Genomic DNA, 16,555 nt, shown 5'->3' with positions numbered 1-16,555 from the left:
GCTCCCACACTAGTTTCCTCATCTGTCATGTGGGAACAAGAGAGGAAGATAAATGAATCCCCTACACTGAACAGCACACAGGGTGCCTAACACATGGTTAGATCTCAAAAGATGGTGCTGCTATTAATGACACTGGTCATCAGTGCCTGATCAACTTCTCAAACACATGCAAGAGCCCATGGCTGTTTTGCAGCTTCTCAACCCAGTCTGGAAGCCAGGTGGAGACTGTCGGGCGCTCCCTCATCTGGCCACACCATTCCTTCCCTATCTGGTCCCTCTAAGGCTCTTTCCACCACCCTGGAGATGACGCACTTACCCCGGGTGATGTCCATGCTGACTTCTTCCTCTGCTCTCGGCTGTTCTGTCCTTTCCACCTAGACTCTCTCCTGTACTGTGGGGATCCAGTGTGCCTTTTTCCCCAGGCTTTACACAACACGTACACACACACAAACACACACACACACGTGACCTCACTTTATTGGCTCTTCCACATGCCGTCCACACCTGTGCCATGTGGCTCAGTTTCCTAACAAATGAGCTTTCCCTTCAGGCTCTTACTTGGTGAGTACAGTCGATCCTCATTACGCACGGATTCTGTATTTGCAAATTTGCCTGCTTGGTAAAATTTATTTATAACCCCAAACCAATCAATATTTATGTTGCTTTCAGGGTCATTCCTGGACCCACACAGAGTAGCAAAATCCTTGAGTTTCTCAGTGTGCCCATTCCCAGTTGAGGTCTAACAAGGCGACACACTGCCGTCTTTCAGTCTCACACTGTACCCAACGGTCCATCTCACAGTCTATTGAGGGCCACGTTTTTCACAGTTGTTTTGTTGGTGATGCAGATGTTGAAAGTGGCCCCCAAGCATAGTGCTGAAGTGCTGTCTAGTGTTCCTAAGCCTAGAAGACTATGGTGTGCCTGACAGAGAAAATACGTGTGTTAGATCAGCTTCATTCTGGCATGAGTCATATAGGGCTGTTGGCCATGAGTTCAACGTTAATGAATCAACAAGATGGTACATCCAGAAAAAGGAAGAGGAAATTTGCAGATCTGTACTAGAGGCCACTCCAATAAGTGCTAAAATAAAGTCTACAGTGCATGACAGAACTATGGGAACGTAGCTAAATTTGTGGACTCCATTTGGTATAAACGTGGGAGAGGTCACAACCAATTAAAAAAGTGTAGTGGGCAACATCGGGTGAGGTTGAAAGCCAAAGAAATTTGCGGTCACGTCACCCAGGGTCAGGAAAATGTTCAACCCTTCTTGGCTAGTGTTTTATTATAAAGAAATACTGTATATGATGAATTAGTTGTAAGAAATGAATATTAAATAAGGTGTCTTCAGAGAGTACCATACATGAGACAAGGTTATGTATGGATAGGTTGATAGAAATAAGACCAGAGGCTCTCGGGAACCTGACCCTCTATTCAAACTAGAAGCAATGCCTCAGTAGGATGCCTCGCTAATTCAGTGGTGGCAGTGACTTCAGAGAACAAAGCTAGCATGAATAATGACAATGGACTGTAATTACCTAGGCCTTAAAACCACCTTGCTTATGTATGTAGATGGCACTCCTGGAGGATACACACCACATTTTATGCTCCACAATGGCCAGCGGACAAGAAGGAGAAACGCTCAGGAAATACGATGAGAGACACTTTGATTTGCCAATCCACTAGCCCACTGCAACCCTCCCATAGTCTCACTCCCTTTCTCAAATGGAGGCGGGAGAAAAACCCATCCTTTAATCCAGATCAGTAACAAAGATTCTCCTTTTGCCCAAAACACCCCACCCACACACTTTTACTAATACTGCTCAGCTCCATAGAGTCAGGGTCTATGCTCTGTTCTTGACAAGCGGCTAAAACAGTGTCTGACAATTAGTAGGAACCCAATAAATATTTGTTGAATGAAAGAAAATAATAAGTTAGAAGGAAAAACATCCCTAGACAAGTGAAAAGAGTAATAACTCACACTGGACATAACCTTGAGTGTAAGTCCTGGGCTTCTCATTCTCCACAGACAGAGGGTCTTCTGCTCACAAAATCAATGTCTAGAATTGCCCAACAAAGAAAGACTATAACACTCTGTTCCTCTATGATTAACATAAGAATTCAGGGGGTTATCTGATGCACTTGACCTGTTTCGTTTCAGGGGAAACATGACTCCCCATCCTTTCGAGGCCCTCACGTTATCTGTTTGGACTCAGAGTGCTTCTGAGCAGTCAATACGTAAGTCAGCTACTCCCTCATCATTTTTTGATCCTCAGGCACATTTTTATCCTCAACAAGCAACTCAGTATGTACTCAACCTGCCTGGGGTCACCCTGCTGTCCTCACAGTCTCTACACCTTCCATATCCCCTCCCAGCCAGCAGACATCTGTTTCTTCGACCCACAGGTTTTTGTTGTGGTGGTGGATTTGAGTATTTGTTTAAATGTTTATAGTTACAAGAAGCGGAGTACAACATTAGGAATAGAGACAGTGGAAATGTAATGGCTGTATGTGATGTCAGAGGGGTAGTGGATGGGGGGAGGGAGGTTGACACAGTGTGAGGGATATAAATGATAAATGTCTAACTATTACTTTGTTTTGTGCACTGGAAACTAATAAAAATAATAAATAAATAAATATTTAAATAAATAAATAAATTTATTGGGGAACAGTGTGCTTCTCCAGCTCCGGGTCATTGTCCTTCCATCTAGTTGTGGAGGGCACAGCTCAGCTCCAAGTCCAGTCACCGTTTTCAATCTTAGTTGCAGGGGGCACAGCCCACCATCCCATGCGCGAATTGAACCCACAACCTTGTTGTTAAGGGCTCCCGCTCTAACCAACTAAGCCATCCGGCCGCCCACTTTGTTTCTTTTTTAAAGATAGCAGATTCACCATAGACACACAACATTGGACAGAGAATATATCTGGAATAATAAAAACATATTCTTTTTCTTTGATCCAAATGCTTTGCATGTACTAATACTATGGGAAGGTGAAAAACAGTTATAATACTTTGCAGGTAGAGGTTTTTTTCCCACCTCTTGAATGTGGACTGGCTGTGTGACTTACCCTACCTAATAGGACAAATGTGATGCATGCAGAGGCTTGAAAAGCGCTTGCCCTTTTGTTCCTAGAATCCCAACACCATGTGAAGGAACCCACGTGACCTGTTGATGAGACACATGTGACCCAGTGACCCCTGATGCCTAAATAAGTGCTTTAAGCCACTAAGTTTGGAGTGGTTTGTTTCACAGCAAAAGCTAAGTGATACCCAACTCCATTTTACAGATGAAGAAACTGAGGCACAGAGATTAGTAACCTGCTGAGGTCCCACAGCTATTCAATGGTGAATTGGAATTAAAAGACAGGCAGTCTGGCGCCAGAGGCTAAACTTTAAAGGTTGTCCCACAGCTAAGTATTTCTACAAGTTTCAAATGTTTCCCCACTCACCTACTTCCCTAAATGAGTTTAAATACAGAATATGAACTTACATGGCCCCATCAACACAGAACACGCAACTTCCGGTACTGAATAATTCTCATTATTTTGCATTTATGCTCCCCTTCAGGTTTGCAAAGAACTCTGCTCTCTTCTGACATGTTCCAAGCATTTAAAAATAACAAGAGTTGCCCGAATGTCCCTTTACAGATGAATGAATAAACAAAATATGGTCTATACATACAGTGGAATATCATTCAGCCTTAAAAAGAAATGAAATTCCAACACATGCTACCACACAAATAAACCTTGAAGACATGACGCTAAGTGAAATAAGCCAGTCACCAAAAAAAATAAATACTGCACAATTCCACTTATATGAGGTACACAGAGTAGCCAAATTCAGAGACGGAAAGTAGAATAGTGGTTGCCAAGGGCTGAGAAAAGGAGAAATGCGGAATTATTTAATGAGTACAGAGTTTTGGTTTGGGAAAATGAAAAAGTTCTGGAGATGGTTGGTGGTGACGATTGTACAACAATGTGAATGTACTTAATGCTACTGAATTATACACTTTAAAATGGTAAATCTTACCTACAGCTTACAATTTAAAAAAAAAAAAAAAAGAAAACAATTACAAGGGTTGGCACTGGCGGTGATAAAATGACAGGCCCAGGGCCAGTGTTAGACCACTTAGAACCCAGGGAGCAAAGTAAGCAAGAAACACTCTGCCATTCAGGTTTTCTGAGTCACACCAGCTCCAGCCCTTCATCAGAATGTCCCTGCCACACACTGAAAGTCAGACGGGCTGGCAGATATGTCAAAGCGACCTTAAAAATAAGCTCTCACTCAAGGACAAAAAAAAAACCCTCAAATAAATCAAAGCCAGTTCCCTGCCCCCACCTCAGCCCAGGGGAAAAAAAAAAAAAGAAAGAAAGAAAAAAAGCCTTCTTCTGGGCAGAATTTAGACTGGATTTTCAAAATCACAAGATAGGATCTGACTCATCAGTAGAAAAGTAAGTTAACATCAAGAACCATAGTTCCATGAAAATTTTTGATGGGCAGGTAGAATTTCTACTGGCTTGACAATTACAAATGTTTGTAAACGCTATAGAAAAACCAAGCTATAGGCAAAGTCTTTCCCTTGTAAGTCTCCACTACTCCATGGATGGACATGGGCATTCCAGACATGTTATAAAACTACCACTACAGTATGAGCTATTTTAAAAAAAGAAGACGCTAAACATCAAATATGAACAGAAAGTAGGGGGATTCATTTTCTTCTTTTTGCCTATTTTTAAAATTTTCTGTAACAAAAAGTTTCTATAACAATGAGCTGAAACCTAAGCTCACGCAGGGATTCCATTGTCAAATGCCTTGTCTCATGTAAGTCCTGAGGACGACCTCCTGAGAGCACCAAGGCCGATCCCATGACTATCAGTTTCACAGACGAGGATGATGATGCTCTGGGAACACAGTGCCTCATGATACACACTTGAAGGAGATGCTTTGAAGGTATCTCTCACAGACCATCCCTGCTCTATACAGTGTGGGTTTATAAATATAGAAAGGAAGGGGGTGGAGTAAGACCAGAGGAAGAAAACAGGAAGCCCCATTTGGCAGCAGCTAGAGGTGGGGCCTACCCCTCACCATCAGGAAGGTCAGAGGACGCTGGTGCAGACAGACTCAGCCACCTGGCCCAAGCCCAGATGGCCCCCATCCACGGAGATGAAACGTGACATCCGTGCCCAGCCTTTGAGTATCCTTCCAGTTCCTCAGCTACAGATCAACAAGGTCCCTTGGGGTTGAGGGGTAGGGGTCCCTCTGAGCCTTCTCTGCCTTTCTTCTCCCTGCTCCACCTGCAAAAATGCAGGAGTTTAAGGGGAGGGTTTGCAGCCACAAAGCTGGGCAGGATTCCCTCAACATGCATCTTGGGCTCTGCTGGTTGACAGTAAGTCAGTCACCGGTCTCCTGGGTCTGGATATTATCTGATTAGACCTGATGACTCAGTGGCTTGTCCACGAGACTCAGTAATTGTCATGATCATTCTGCTCACTGGCCAAGAGAAGGGATGATTCACTGCTGCCCCGCAGTGGGACCCTCCCAACCCAGCTTTCTCCTACCTCTGTTCTCATCAAAGAGGACTGAGGTATGGAAAAGAAAGGAGTGATGTGAAATCCACTCTGGATGTGTCACAGCCAAGTGGGGACCCACCCACCAAATTAGATTTGTGTGAACCCAACCCAGACAACGTTGGATTTGCCAGTCCTGTTCCTATCCTCTGCTTACCTAGCTGGCAGTGATAACATCATAGGCCCAGGGCCACTGTTAGACCAGTGCGGGCAGGAAAGAAGTTGTAAGTAAAGGGGCAATGGATAGAAAAAGCTCGAAATGCCAAGGGAGAGCCAGGAGGAACAGCTGGTCTGCGGGTGGTATGCCAACCACATCATTCACTCATTGGTTCCTTTGTTTACTCAGTGTTTGAACACCTTCTGTATGTAGGCATTGCAGACATGCCAATGAACCACAGACCAAATTCCCTGTCTCTGTGGAGCTTCATTACTGTAAACAAACGAATGATACCAAGTCAGATGGTGAGGAGTGCTATGGAGAAAAAGCCAATCACGGAACGAGGGCTGGGGGTGTTGGAGATGGCGGACTAAGAGTTATCATTTAAATGGTAGCCCAGGAAGCCCTCACTGATAAAGTGACACGTGAGCAGAAACCTGAAGGAGATGAGGAAGGAGACCGTGCAATTTCTGGGGTAAAGACAACAACAAACAGAGAGAACAGCAGGTTCAAAGACTCAGAGGTGGGAGCACGTCTGACATCGGCACAGCCAAAGGGGGATATCCCCCACCAGCTGGGGCTGGCACCCTGATGGACCAACCTCCGGATGCCCCTGACCACACAAGTCTATTACCCAGCCCTGCCCAAAAGCCCAAGCTCAGGGCACCAGGTGGGGAAGCCTGGGTAGGGAAGCCACTGCCCAAACTCCGAGGGGCTGCTTTAACAGACCTCTCTTAAACCATCCCAAGGTGCGAGCCACACGGATGTTTTTAACAAATGTTTGTGGCCTCAAAAGAATCAGAGGACAATAAATTCAAGTGGTGAAGACTTTTAAAAATGGGGGTTTCATGACCTCCTAGGTATTAATCCAATATTTAGATTATCAGAAATCTCTCCTCAAACCTAACCTGAACCCTTCATACTCCAATTTTAGGTCAAGAATACTACTGCCCTGGGTGACAGTGCGGGGGACACCTCCCAACTTGGAGAGCACCTTAAAGACTAATGGGACACGGGCACTTTGGAGGGAGGATGCCCAGGGTTCTGGGGCTTGTGGGGACTGGTGAGCACCTTTTGGAGTAGGGTTCTTCTCCCTGGAAAGCTAGAGGCCGGGGGGTGGAGGGAGGGCAGAGGGAGGTGGAGAGGGGTGGAGGCTGCCCAGGGCTTGCTACAAGACCCATGAGTCACTGCACTCGGATACTGTACAGCCCAGGTCCCGAGGCCAGGGAAGGAGGAAGGGTTTAAGGCAGCCATTCTGTCCAGAATAAAGGCAACGTATCTGGCAGGTTCCAACCAGAAAGCTCGCTCAGGATTCAGAGTACAAAACCCAAATACATAGCTCGGATGTTAGCAGAACAACCACAGGCTCAAGGGGACCCCGAAGATAAAACATTGAGAGGTGCAGGGGGCAGGGCAAAGACGAGGAATGCTCAAGTCCTGGCCCCTTATGCTGGATGGGTCTGATCTTAACGTGTTCCTTCCTATATTCCTGGGGCTTAGTTTCCCAAAGGTTTACAACCCCTCCCTTTATCTCCCCTACAGGGCACACACAGTAGGTGCTCAAATACCCATTGCTCACTAAACATTTCCTTACAAGTGGAGACTTTCAGAGGCAGCATTTTCCATCACATAAACACACAATGGACAGAAACTACAATCTAGACCAACTACTTAGGCCTGCTTCCGATGGCAGAAAGCCCAAGTGGCTGAGATGTGTGAACGCCCCCAGGCCTGGCACGCAGCAGACACCGACTGGTAAGTATCGGGGCTCTTTTCCTTCCCCGTTCACAGGGCCTGGCCCACAGAGCCTGAGAGGTGACCCAAGCACACAATGCATTACAGTGGTAGCCATCCAAGGAAGACACACTCTGAAACCAGAACCAACTTCCATGCAGCCCAGCAATCGCCTGACCGCAGCTCCCTTCTGCCGCCCCTGTGCTGGCTTTGGGTCCTTAGCTGCCTATTTGGGCTCTCAGGACAAAGAACCAATGTTTCAAGAGAAGCAAATAGCCCGTTACTCCCAAGCCAGGGAGGAGCAAGCGAGGGAGGGCGTATTCCCCCTGCTGCCTGACAGACAATCATTAGGAGAGGGCAGAGCCATGCGTTTGGTGTTCTGGACACATCCTCTCACCCACATGAGCCGGCCCAGCTGCCTGGGAAGCGGACCTGGGCACCAGCTCTGACAGCAAAGCGGCGCCCACTCACCGGCCCAGCCAAATGCCAGCACCCACACTCTATTAATAGCATCAAGAGCTGGAATGAAGGCAGACTGTGGGGCAGCAAGGGGGTGGGAGTAAAAGGCTGACTTCAAATACAGCTGTTTAGAAAGTCATGGCCGTTCCCCATCACACAGGACTCGCGTTTCTACCCTTCAGGGGGTGATACAGAAGTGAGAAGGCGCATCTAAGCACACTGGGGTGGTGGGCAGAGGCATGGGAGAAGGTCTGCAGGGCTCTCTTACCTGCCTTGCCACCCTCCGCGCCTCCCAGTAGGGCTTTGAGTCTTCCACGGCTTTGCCAATTTTCTTCACCAGTTCGTCCAGTTTCACCGTTGCTTCAACCAGAACAGAGCGGAACTTCTGACGAGCATCCTGCAACCAGAAATAGCAAGGGACAGTTCAGGCTTAAGAAGAAATCTGCGAAAATCTGCCCGACCTAACTAAAACATCAAGAACGGACTCCCCACAACCTCCAGTCTCTTAAATTAATGACAGCTTCACAAGACAGTGTCTACGGCAGCACCGTCCAAAGAACGGTGATGCGGGAAGTGTTCAATTATCTGCACTGTCTGGAACAGCAGCCACTAGCTGATTGCCTAGTGAGACTGAGGAAATGAGTTTTAGTTCATTTTAATTAAATATATTTCAATTTTTTAAAAAACATGTGGCTAGTGACTACTATATTGGACAGTGCAGGTTTGGTGAAAAACCTCTGTCCAGATCCTCAAGAGAAGACAGCCAGTTGGGCTGCCCCAGCAGCTTCAGTCCATAATGATGGCACCGTTTCCTACACTCCCATGAACTCCTCAACCATATGACATGGTCACCATTAAACCCTGAGTGCAAATTTCCTACACGCCAGACCCTGTGCTGGGCCTTGGGTTTGCTCCCTGCCTTCACGGCACTTGCAGTCTGGTGGGTAAGTTAGGCATTTACAGCCCATTGCAGAAAAGTCTGTGTCAGGATGGTAATGGTTCAGGTGCATGGAACCCAGCAGTGGAGAACCCAGCACTAGGCCAGATAAGACAGGGTTTTTTTGGGGGAGACTCATGGAAAACTTTCCGGAAGGGGAATATCTACACAGAAGCCTACTGGCACTTGGAAGAGGGAGAGGAAATACTGAGTCCCAAGCCAGCGGGAGAGCCATCAGCCAGAGGGGAGAGGGAGTGGTGGCATGGTGTTTTTCAAGAAAGGGAAGGAAGCTGAAAGTCTGGAATGTGGAAAATGGCAAGAGATAAGGGTGGCCACCCATCCTGGAGACAGCCACTATCAGCTTGGGCCTCAGTAAGGGAAGAGCAGGCAGGTGGAGGATGCCAGGCTTAACCACATTGTGAAAGTCAAGAAACCAGACCCACGGACATCACAAGGAGGAAAAAAATTAAAAAGAAATTTAGTCCTATGTCTAGGAAGCATCGGAGGTTCAGGTCAGTACCTCACAGACCCCACATTCGCTCTACTCCTTTTCCCTTTGGTGGTTGCCTGACACAGCCACACCTTGGGTGGGTGAGTAGGTGGGTGGGTGGGTGGGTGGGTGTGCTCATGTGCACGTATTTAAGAAAGGGGAAGTGGATCCTCAGAGAAGAAGGAACAGCACATGATCACCAACCATGGAGCTGTCCCGAGACCAAACAGCCACCCTACTGGTGAAACATGTGGTTCCACTGGCTGCAAAGCAACTATCTGAAAACTCTTTCTAAACATCAAATTATAGGAGCCTCTTGGGCCAATGGGATGTCTCATGGAGGTGCAGGAGGCTCTGATCACTTCTAATCTCCTTCCCCTCTGCCATGTTGTGCCAGACACTTCTGAAACAGGCCTTGGTCCCTTCCCCTAGTCCTGTATCATCATCATCATTTTCTCTGCCTTCTCTCCTATCTGGCTAGGCCTGCAGTCACCTGTTCTACCTTCTGAAGGCAGGGAACAAGACTAGCCTTATCTGACAGAGGAAGTGAGCTTCTGTTGGGCTTGATATCCAGTATGTGGGATGTAGCTAGTGTCTAAAGCCTGGGCTTTTTATCAGAGACAGATCCAATCCTGGCTAAATCTCTTTCTGTGAGGCCCTGATCAGGTAACCTCTTTACGAATCACTTTTATTACCTATAAAATAGTTACTTTTTATAGGCTGCTAGAAGGAATAAAGGAGGATGCAAATGTAAAACACCTAACAGTTCTTGGGCACCAGTAGCTGCTCCATAAATGTACACAATTTTTCCCCTGGCAGGAAAAGAGACCCATGATCATATTAAAAACCACCAAGGGGCATCTCTCTGGGGACAGGGCGCTGACATGAAAACAGAATAACCTGTTACACCGTATAGGCAGCTGCTTTGCAAATACGTTCATGCACTTGTGACTAAACTTTGCAGTCACTACCCTGGTGGGAAGCAGCGCCGGTGCTATCCACAGCCAGACAAATGAGAAGACTGAAGGCCACTCAGTCAGTGTGTGTTCCAGGGCAGGTCGCATCATCACTCTGAGCCTACTCCATACATGAGAATTAGGCCCCAAACCAGTACCCTATGGACCAATAGGCTCAGCGCCTTTGGCCTATATGCTGGGAACCAAATGTCAAGACAAAGACTTTTTTTTTTTTTAATATGAATTCTCAAATTTCTCATTAAAAAAACAAACAAACAAACAAAAAACAAATCAGATGATCGGGCAACACTGGGTCCCCATTCCTACCTGGCAACCACTGGCTAGAAGTGGAGTAGAAGATGCCGCCTTAGATAGAAACTGCCCTTTCCAGTTGCCACAGTCCTATGCCTGGATCACACCTGCCTGCTTCGCTCAGTTAGGTTCCCTGCCAGCCCCTAGACACTTCTGATTTGCCAAGAGCTATTCTGGGCAGTAATGAACCCACCAACTCTGCCTTGGAGAGACAGAGGGATGCAGAGCGCAGACGGACAATTCACTGTTATAAATGCTTAATCCCATCCATTTGTGCAATCCCTAACAACCTTATCAGGTAGGTGGCGTTGTCCTTCACATTTTACAAAAAGGGAAACTGAGGCACATAGCGAATAGGGAACTTGCCCAAAGTCACAGAGCTGGGGAATGGCAGAGCCAAGATTTAAACTCAAGCAGTAAATAAATAAGTACAATGTAGTGTAAGTACTGAGACTTCAGTATACACACTGTGCGACAGACACACAACTGGGAAGGCCACCCAAAGAAAGTGCCATCTAAGTTAGGCCTTAAAAAGGGGGGGATTTCACCAGATAGAGGAGGAGGAGCCTGAGAGACTAAGGAATTAACATGGGCAAAGAGTGGCAGGTGGTAGGGTTGGTGAGGGTTGGAGCAAGGAAGGGCATGTGTGCCATATTAAGGCACTGGAACTTTATTCCATGCACAGTGGGAGGGCATAGCAGATTTTTTAAATCAAGTCTCAATTTACTTTCTAAGCACCCTTTGTCAGAAACAATTGAAGAATGCATTCCACCACAAAAAGTAAACGTAATCACAGCTTACTAGATGGCTCCACTATCAACAGCACTTCCCATCTCTGCAACCATGTCAACGCTGAACACCGACTACAATAAAATTCTGTTGGGAGAAAAGAGTATGGGAAAAGTGGGTGTGTGGTGGGAGAAAAGGAACTAAAATCTCATCTTCCATAGTGGAACGTCAGCAGATAAGTAAAACTGAAAAATCAACAAGTAATCACATAAAGCCTACTACTTAGAGTCATAGAAGTAAATACCTAAATAATCAGCTAAAATATGTTAAACTCATCTATTAAACTGCCTCTAAGGGAGCAAAACGGGGGTGGAGTAAAAGGATGGAATAGTAGTGGGGGTTTTGTATGTTTACCTTTTTTTGTTTTTTTAATTGTGGCAAAATACCACAGTGGATTTTTAAGCAGAGGCATGACCTGATCAGATGTGGGTTTTACCAAAGAGTGAACTGGGCTCCTCAGGTGATTCTGGAGGGCAGATTCAGGGACTGCCAGCCTGGCTAAGTGCGTTACCATCAAAGAGTACTGAACCCAAGAGATTTGATTGGAGATTAGCATTTCCCCCTGTAAATGAGGCTGTATTGCCAGGGATGATGCACCCATGACTCACTGACATCCAGCGACCAACAAGTCTATTCATCTAAGACACGTCAAAAGCTAAACACAAAGCCAGCCTTCTCCCTGATAAGATTATGCAGATCCAGTTCTTCTACCATTCCAGTGGATCATAGCTATTATACTTGAGTAACCATTCTCCACAAATATTGGGGTGTGGGAGCCCACGAACTAAAATCTTTCCTGCCTGTCCAACATTAACAGCCCTGATTTTCTTAGGCCCCACCCTGGTCCCAGAAGTGGTCATGTGACCCAGGTCTGGCCAGTCAGATGTGGATACTCCTAGCATTGGTGATTGTTGAGGAAGTACATCAGAACCAATGACCCATCAGTACCAATGAGACTGCATTCTGGGACTTTTCCGAACCTGTTAGAAAGGAGAACTTTTTTCCACTGAGATGGCTGAGTAGATGCAATGAAAGTCTGGCGCAAATGGCAGCCATCTTGGCACCTTGAGGGAAGAGCCTGACAAAGGAAGGGAGGAAGGGAGAGAGGAAGTCTCAATGACAGCTTGAGCTTCTGGACCTAACAACGCTTTATAGTCTAACCCTGTACTCCACCTTCCCCATAGCCAAACTAGCACACACACTCCCAACTGTCACCATTGCTTTATGTTAACGTTTAAGCTAGTTGGGATTGGATTTCTGTCACTTGCAATCAAATTAAGTCTTAAAAAAAAAGAAAAGATTGAAAAAGATGCCTTAGGGTAGTCATATTAATATAGACAGGAAGAGGTGGGTTAATCTACAGGCCATGCCATGGCAAAGCACTGCAATTAAAAATGGTCAGCTGCTACAGGGCACTGTCCCAGGCAATAAAACCATGTTTATAAGGAGCAGAGCCTAGGGAACTTAATTCAACCTAACCTATATAAAGCTTTTTCTTCAATCCATCTTAATGCCAGCTAGCCTGTTGAACTTGTGCTTTTTGCCTATTTCCTACTTTAAGGAAAGACTCCACCGTGGTCCTTTGTCTCCTACAATTACAGGCAAATGTGTCTCTCAAGGTCAGGGTGGGAGTTGCTTCCAGGAATGTCCAGGGAGGAGAGAAAGCTTACTATTTTCTCTATGGTAAATGATCCATGGAGGGAAGCAGTCAGAAGTATAAACTCAGCTCGGGGAGAAACAAGCAGACCTTTTACCGGTCAAGAAAAACAAGCCAAATACCCTCCAGGGCTGTTTACCAGGTGATTTTTTAGATCAGCACTTGAAGGAGTTCTAAAAGGGTTCCCTCTTCTCGGATGAGGCCTTAGATCTTCAAATCTGAGAACTATGTCATATCCATTAGGTGATTCAGACTGAGGGCAATTTATTCCAGCAAAGAACTGCTGAAAGTAGCACAGTCTCCTTGTCTGAATGTGTCAGTGTGTCAAAAATACAGCCCTGTATCAGATAAGAACTCCAGCTAAACCAAACCGGCCAGCACCAGTGTGCCTTGGATGTGGTGCCAGGTGTCCCCACACTGGGGACTGAGTTCCTGTTTTCTGGCCAATCACTTACCGAAGCCTCAATTATCTCACCGGTAAGCTAAGAATGACAGCCTTTCCCCTTCACAAAGGTGGCCCCAGAACGAAGTAAGATTCAGACGGGACATCAGTTTTTAAAAATACCTGTCCTACAAATTAAAGATGACATCATACTTCCAAAGATCCTTTAACGCCATCTATAAACACAGTGCTTTCAGTTTGTAGAGAGAGATTTACAAGCCTTATCTGTGCCTCCCCATAACCTGTAAGTCAGGCTCAGCAAAAAACAACCCCCACCCCCAACCCCCAGTCTACAGATAAGAGAACTGGAGCCCTGGGGGTGACGTGCTGCTTGGCCTGAAGTCACATGCAAGTGTCAGACTTCAGACAAAAGCACAGACCTTTAGTCTTTTTGTCCAATGTGCCTTTCATTTCACTAATGGTTCTCAAAGTGTGGGCTGGGGGACCATGGGTAGGGGGTAAGGGGAGGTCCCTGAGACCTTTTCCAGGACTCTGCAAGGTCAAAGCCATTTTCATAATCAAGTTAGACTTATTTGCCTTTTTCACCGTCATTCTCTCACGAGTGTTCAATGGAGTTTTCCAGAGACTACTTGACAGGGGACATTGCAAGAGACGGAACACCGAAGCAGATATCAGAATCCAGCTCTTCCACTAAGCCAGACATGAAAGAGACTTGCAAAAAAACATAAAACAATTACTTTCTTGTCATGAATGTTTTTGTTTGAGAAAATAATTATTTTTGATAAAATATATTTATGTTGACAGGTAATACATTTATTATTTTTAATGAATTAATACAAGTTTTTAAAACTTAATTTCTAACATGGCAAATGTTGTAGGTATTACCCACATGAAAAAAAGCAAAAGCTCTCTGAGGGACTCAATGATTATAAGAGTGTCAATGGAACCTGAGGCCAAAAAGCATCAGGTCTGCTGTGTGGCACCAAGCCGAACCCTGCCCCTCGGGCCTGTCCTACAAGACCCTTCTCATTCGAGTAACACCCGTGTATTTTCAGTAACAGTGAAACAGTTATTCGTTCTCAGTCCTTTCTTTAATCCTTCTGATTCTGTCAAGGAGAAATCCCCCATTAGGTGCTAGCTTGTCTTCACAGCACCTTCTACACGTCTTCGCATTTGCTTCGCTAATCTCATTTTTAAGAAGGGATTGGGCTAATCCAGGCTCAGAGCCTTCCACAGAGAAGGGAAGCTACTACAATTTGATAAGCAAAATAATAAATCTACTGGAAACAAATAGCATTGCTTTGAAAGTCACCAAGCTGTGCCCTTAAGAGTTGGCTACTTTCATTTATTTATATACACACACACACACACACACACACACACACATTTCTTCAATAAAACTTTTGCTTTAAAAAAATGCATTTCCCTTTAATGGTTTTCCACTTATAGTTATGAATCTTCCTTTCCAAACTGAAGTAAAAATGGGAGTCAATTTAAAGGAAAATATGGAATAAATCATATATACAGAAAACTAGGATAAGGCAAAAATTACAACAGCGGCAGAATAACTAGAGTTGGAATCGTCAAGTCTGTTAGCAGAACATTCTAGAATTACATGCTAAAAGACACCACTGGAAACCTGCTGACTTGCTGAACGGTTATGAAATACCTGAAATGTTCTTAAGTTTACTACAAATCATGTTTTCTTTTCACCCATCCAATCTATTCTTTAAGAGCACTTGTGGCAGCTACTAAAACACACAAAGAAACCACTTGAAATAGTGCTAGGATGAAAAGGGAGTAAGTGTTCTCCACTGTTACCTGATTGAACTTTCTGCAATAATGGAAATGTTCTCTACCTGTGTTGTCCAACACACAGGCCATGAGCCAATGTGGCTACGTGAAAACTTGAGATGTGGCTAGTGCATTTTTTATTCAATTGTAATTTTTTCCTTATAATTTCAATAGTCACATGTGGCTAGTGGTTGCCACCCTGGACAGCACAGGTCTAGCTCCTAGACCCTGGATTTCACTTTGCTCCTCCACTTTAAGGTCATACAATGTTCCTCGGGCCCTCCAGCTGCCTTCTCTCCATGCTTCTGTCCCGTTTTTCCTCCCTCAGCCTCAGTTCCCACAGAAAGTGGTTTTCCTAGGCCTGTGAGAAGGGGAGCCAGGACAATCTGATTTCACCTTTCAGGAATTTTGCAGCAGAGGCAGAATCAAAAAGAATGTACCAGGGCAGAGCCAGGGCCCAGGGAGCCAAATCAGAAAGGTACAGAGCCGGGAGGACTCAGAGGAGAAGGGGTGAGGACAGAAGACCACCAGGGAGCTGGAACCAGCCCCACCAAGGGCGGCCACACTACTGATCACTGTGCAGACCCAACTGCACATCAGTGATTTTCATCCAACCAGAGACACTGGTTAAAACAGCTCCACATGGTTGGAAACATTCATAGAAAAGAACAAAAGAGGAAAGAAAATACCAAGGCCTTCAAGTTAGGAGAAATCAGAGTCACTGCTGGAGACCAGGTGTCTAAGTCCCCTCCCTCTGACTCCTTTTCTTCTCTACCTCGAGCTCTGACTTCAGTAGCAGAGGACTCTGCGTGTCCACCAAGCCTACCACTACCTTCTGGGGACCGTCCCCCAACACATCAGGAAGAATCTTGCCATCATGTTTCTGATACAAGACCCTCTCTCGGGAACAGAACTAAGGAAGCCAGAAGAGGGAGAGACAGACATGACCCAGAGAAGAAAGCAGAAGAGAGAACACCAGGAGACAGCAGTGGAGGGGTGGTGGGAGATTATCTGGTTTCCTGACTCTAATCTTGCAATTACATGGCCGTATAATTTATCAGTCAAACCAAGGTACTTTCAAGAGTGAGGAAGGGCATTATTAATCATTATGCTGGGACAACAGGCTTAAACCAAAACAGTCGGGGCAAACTGGGATGTGTGGTCTCCCCAGGCTGAAGGCCCAGTGATGCTTTCCTTCCTTCCTTGGATTCTATAAAAGACTCTTAACCTTTCAGAAAATTCTCTCTTTTATTTAAACTGTTTGAGTAGTTGGGGGACAAAGTGTCTAATCCCAGCTTAGGC

General features: G+C 45.6%; 1 protein-coding gene across 1 annotated transcript in view; it reads right to left on the bottom strand.

Annotated features, from left to right (window-relative positions):
- SH3BP5 (SH3 domain binding protein 5) overlaps positions 1 to 16,555 on the bottom strand; it is a 64,162-nt gene that overhangs the window by 31,245 nt on the left and 16,362 nt on the right. Inside the window, exon 3 of the mRNA XM_019725974.3 lies at positions 8,184 to 8,312. Within this exon, the coding sequence (XP_019581533.2) occupies positions 8,184 to 8,312 (129 nt within the window). The remainder of the gene's footprint in view (positions 1 to 8,183; positions 8,313 to 16,555) is intronic.

The sequence above is a fragment of the Rhinolophus sinicus genome, chromosome 5 (assembly GCF_057876585.1).
Source record: "Rhinolophus sinicus isolate RSI-liver-muscle chromosome 5, RSI-T2T, whole genome shotgun sequence".
NCBI lineage: Eukaryota > Metazoa > Chordata > Mammalia > Chiroptera > Rhinolophidae > Rhinolophus > Rhinolophus sinicus.
The sequence above is the reverse complement of the archived record's forward strand: the minus strand, read 5'-3'. Positions and strand labels throughout refer to the sequence as shown.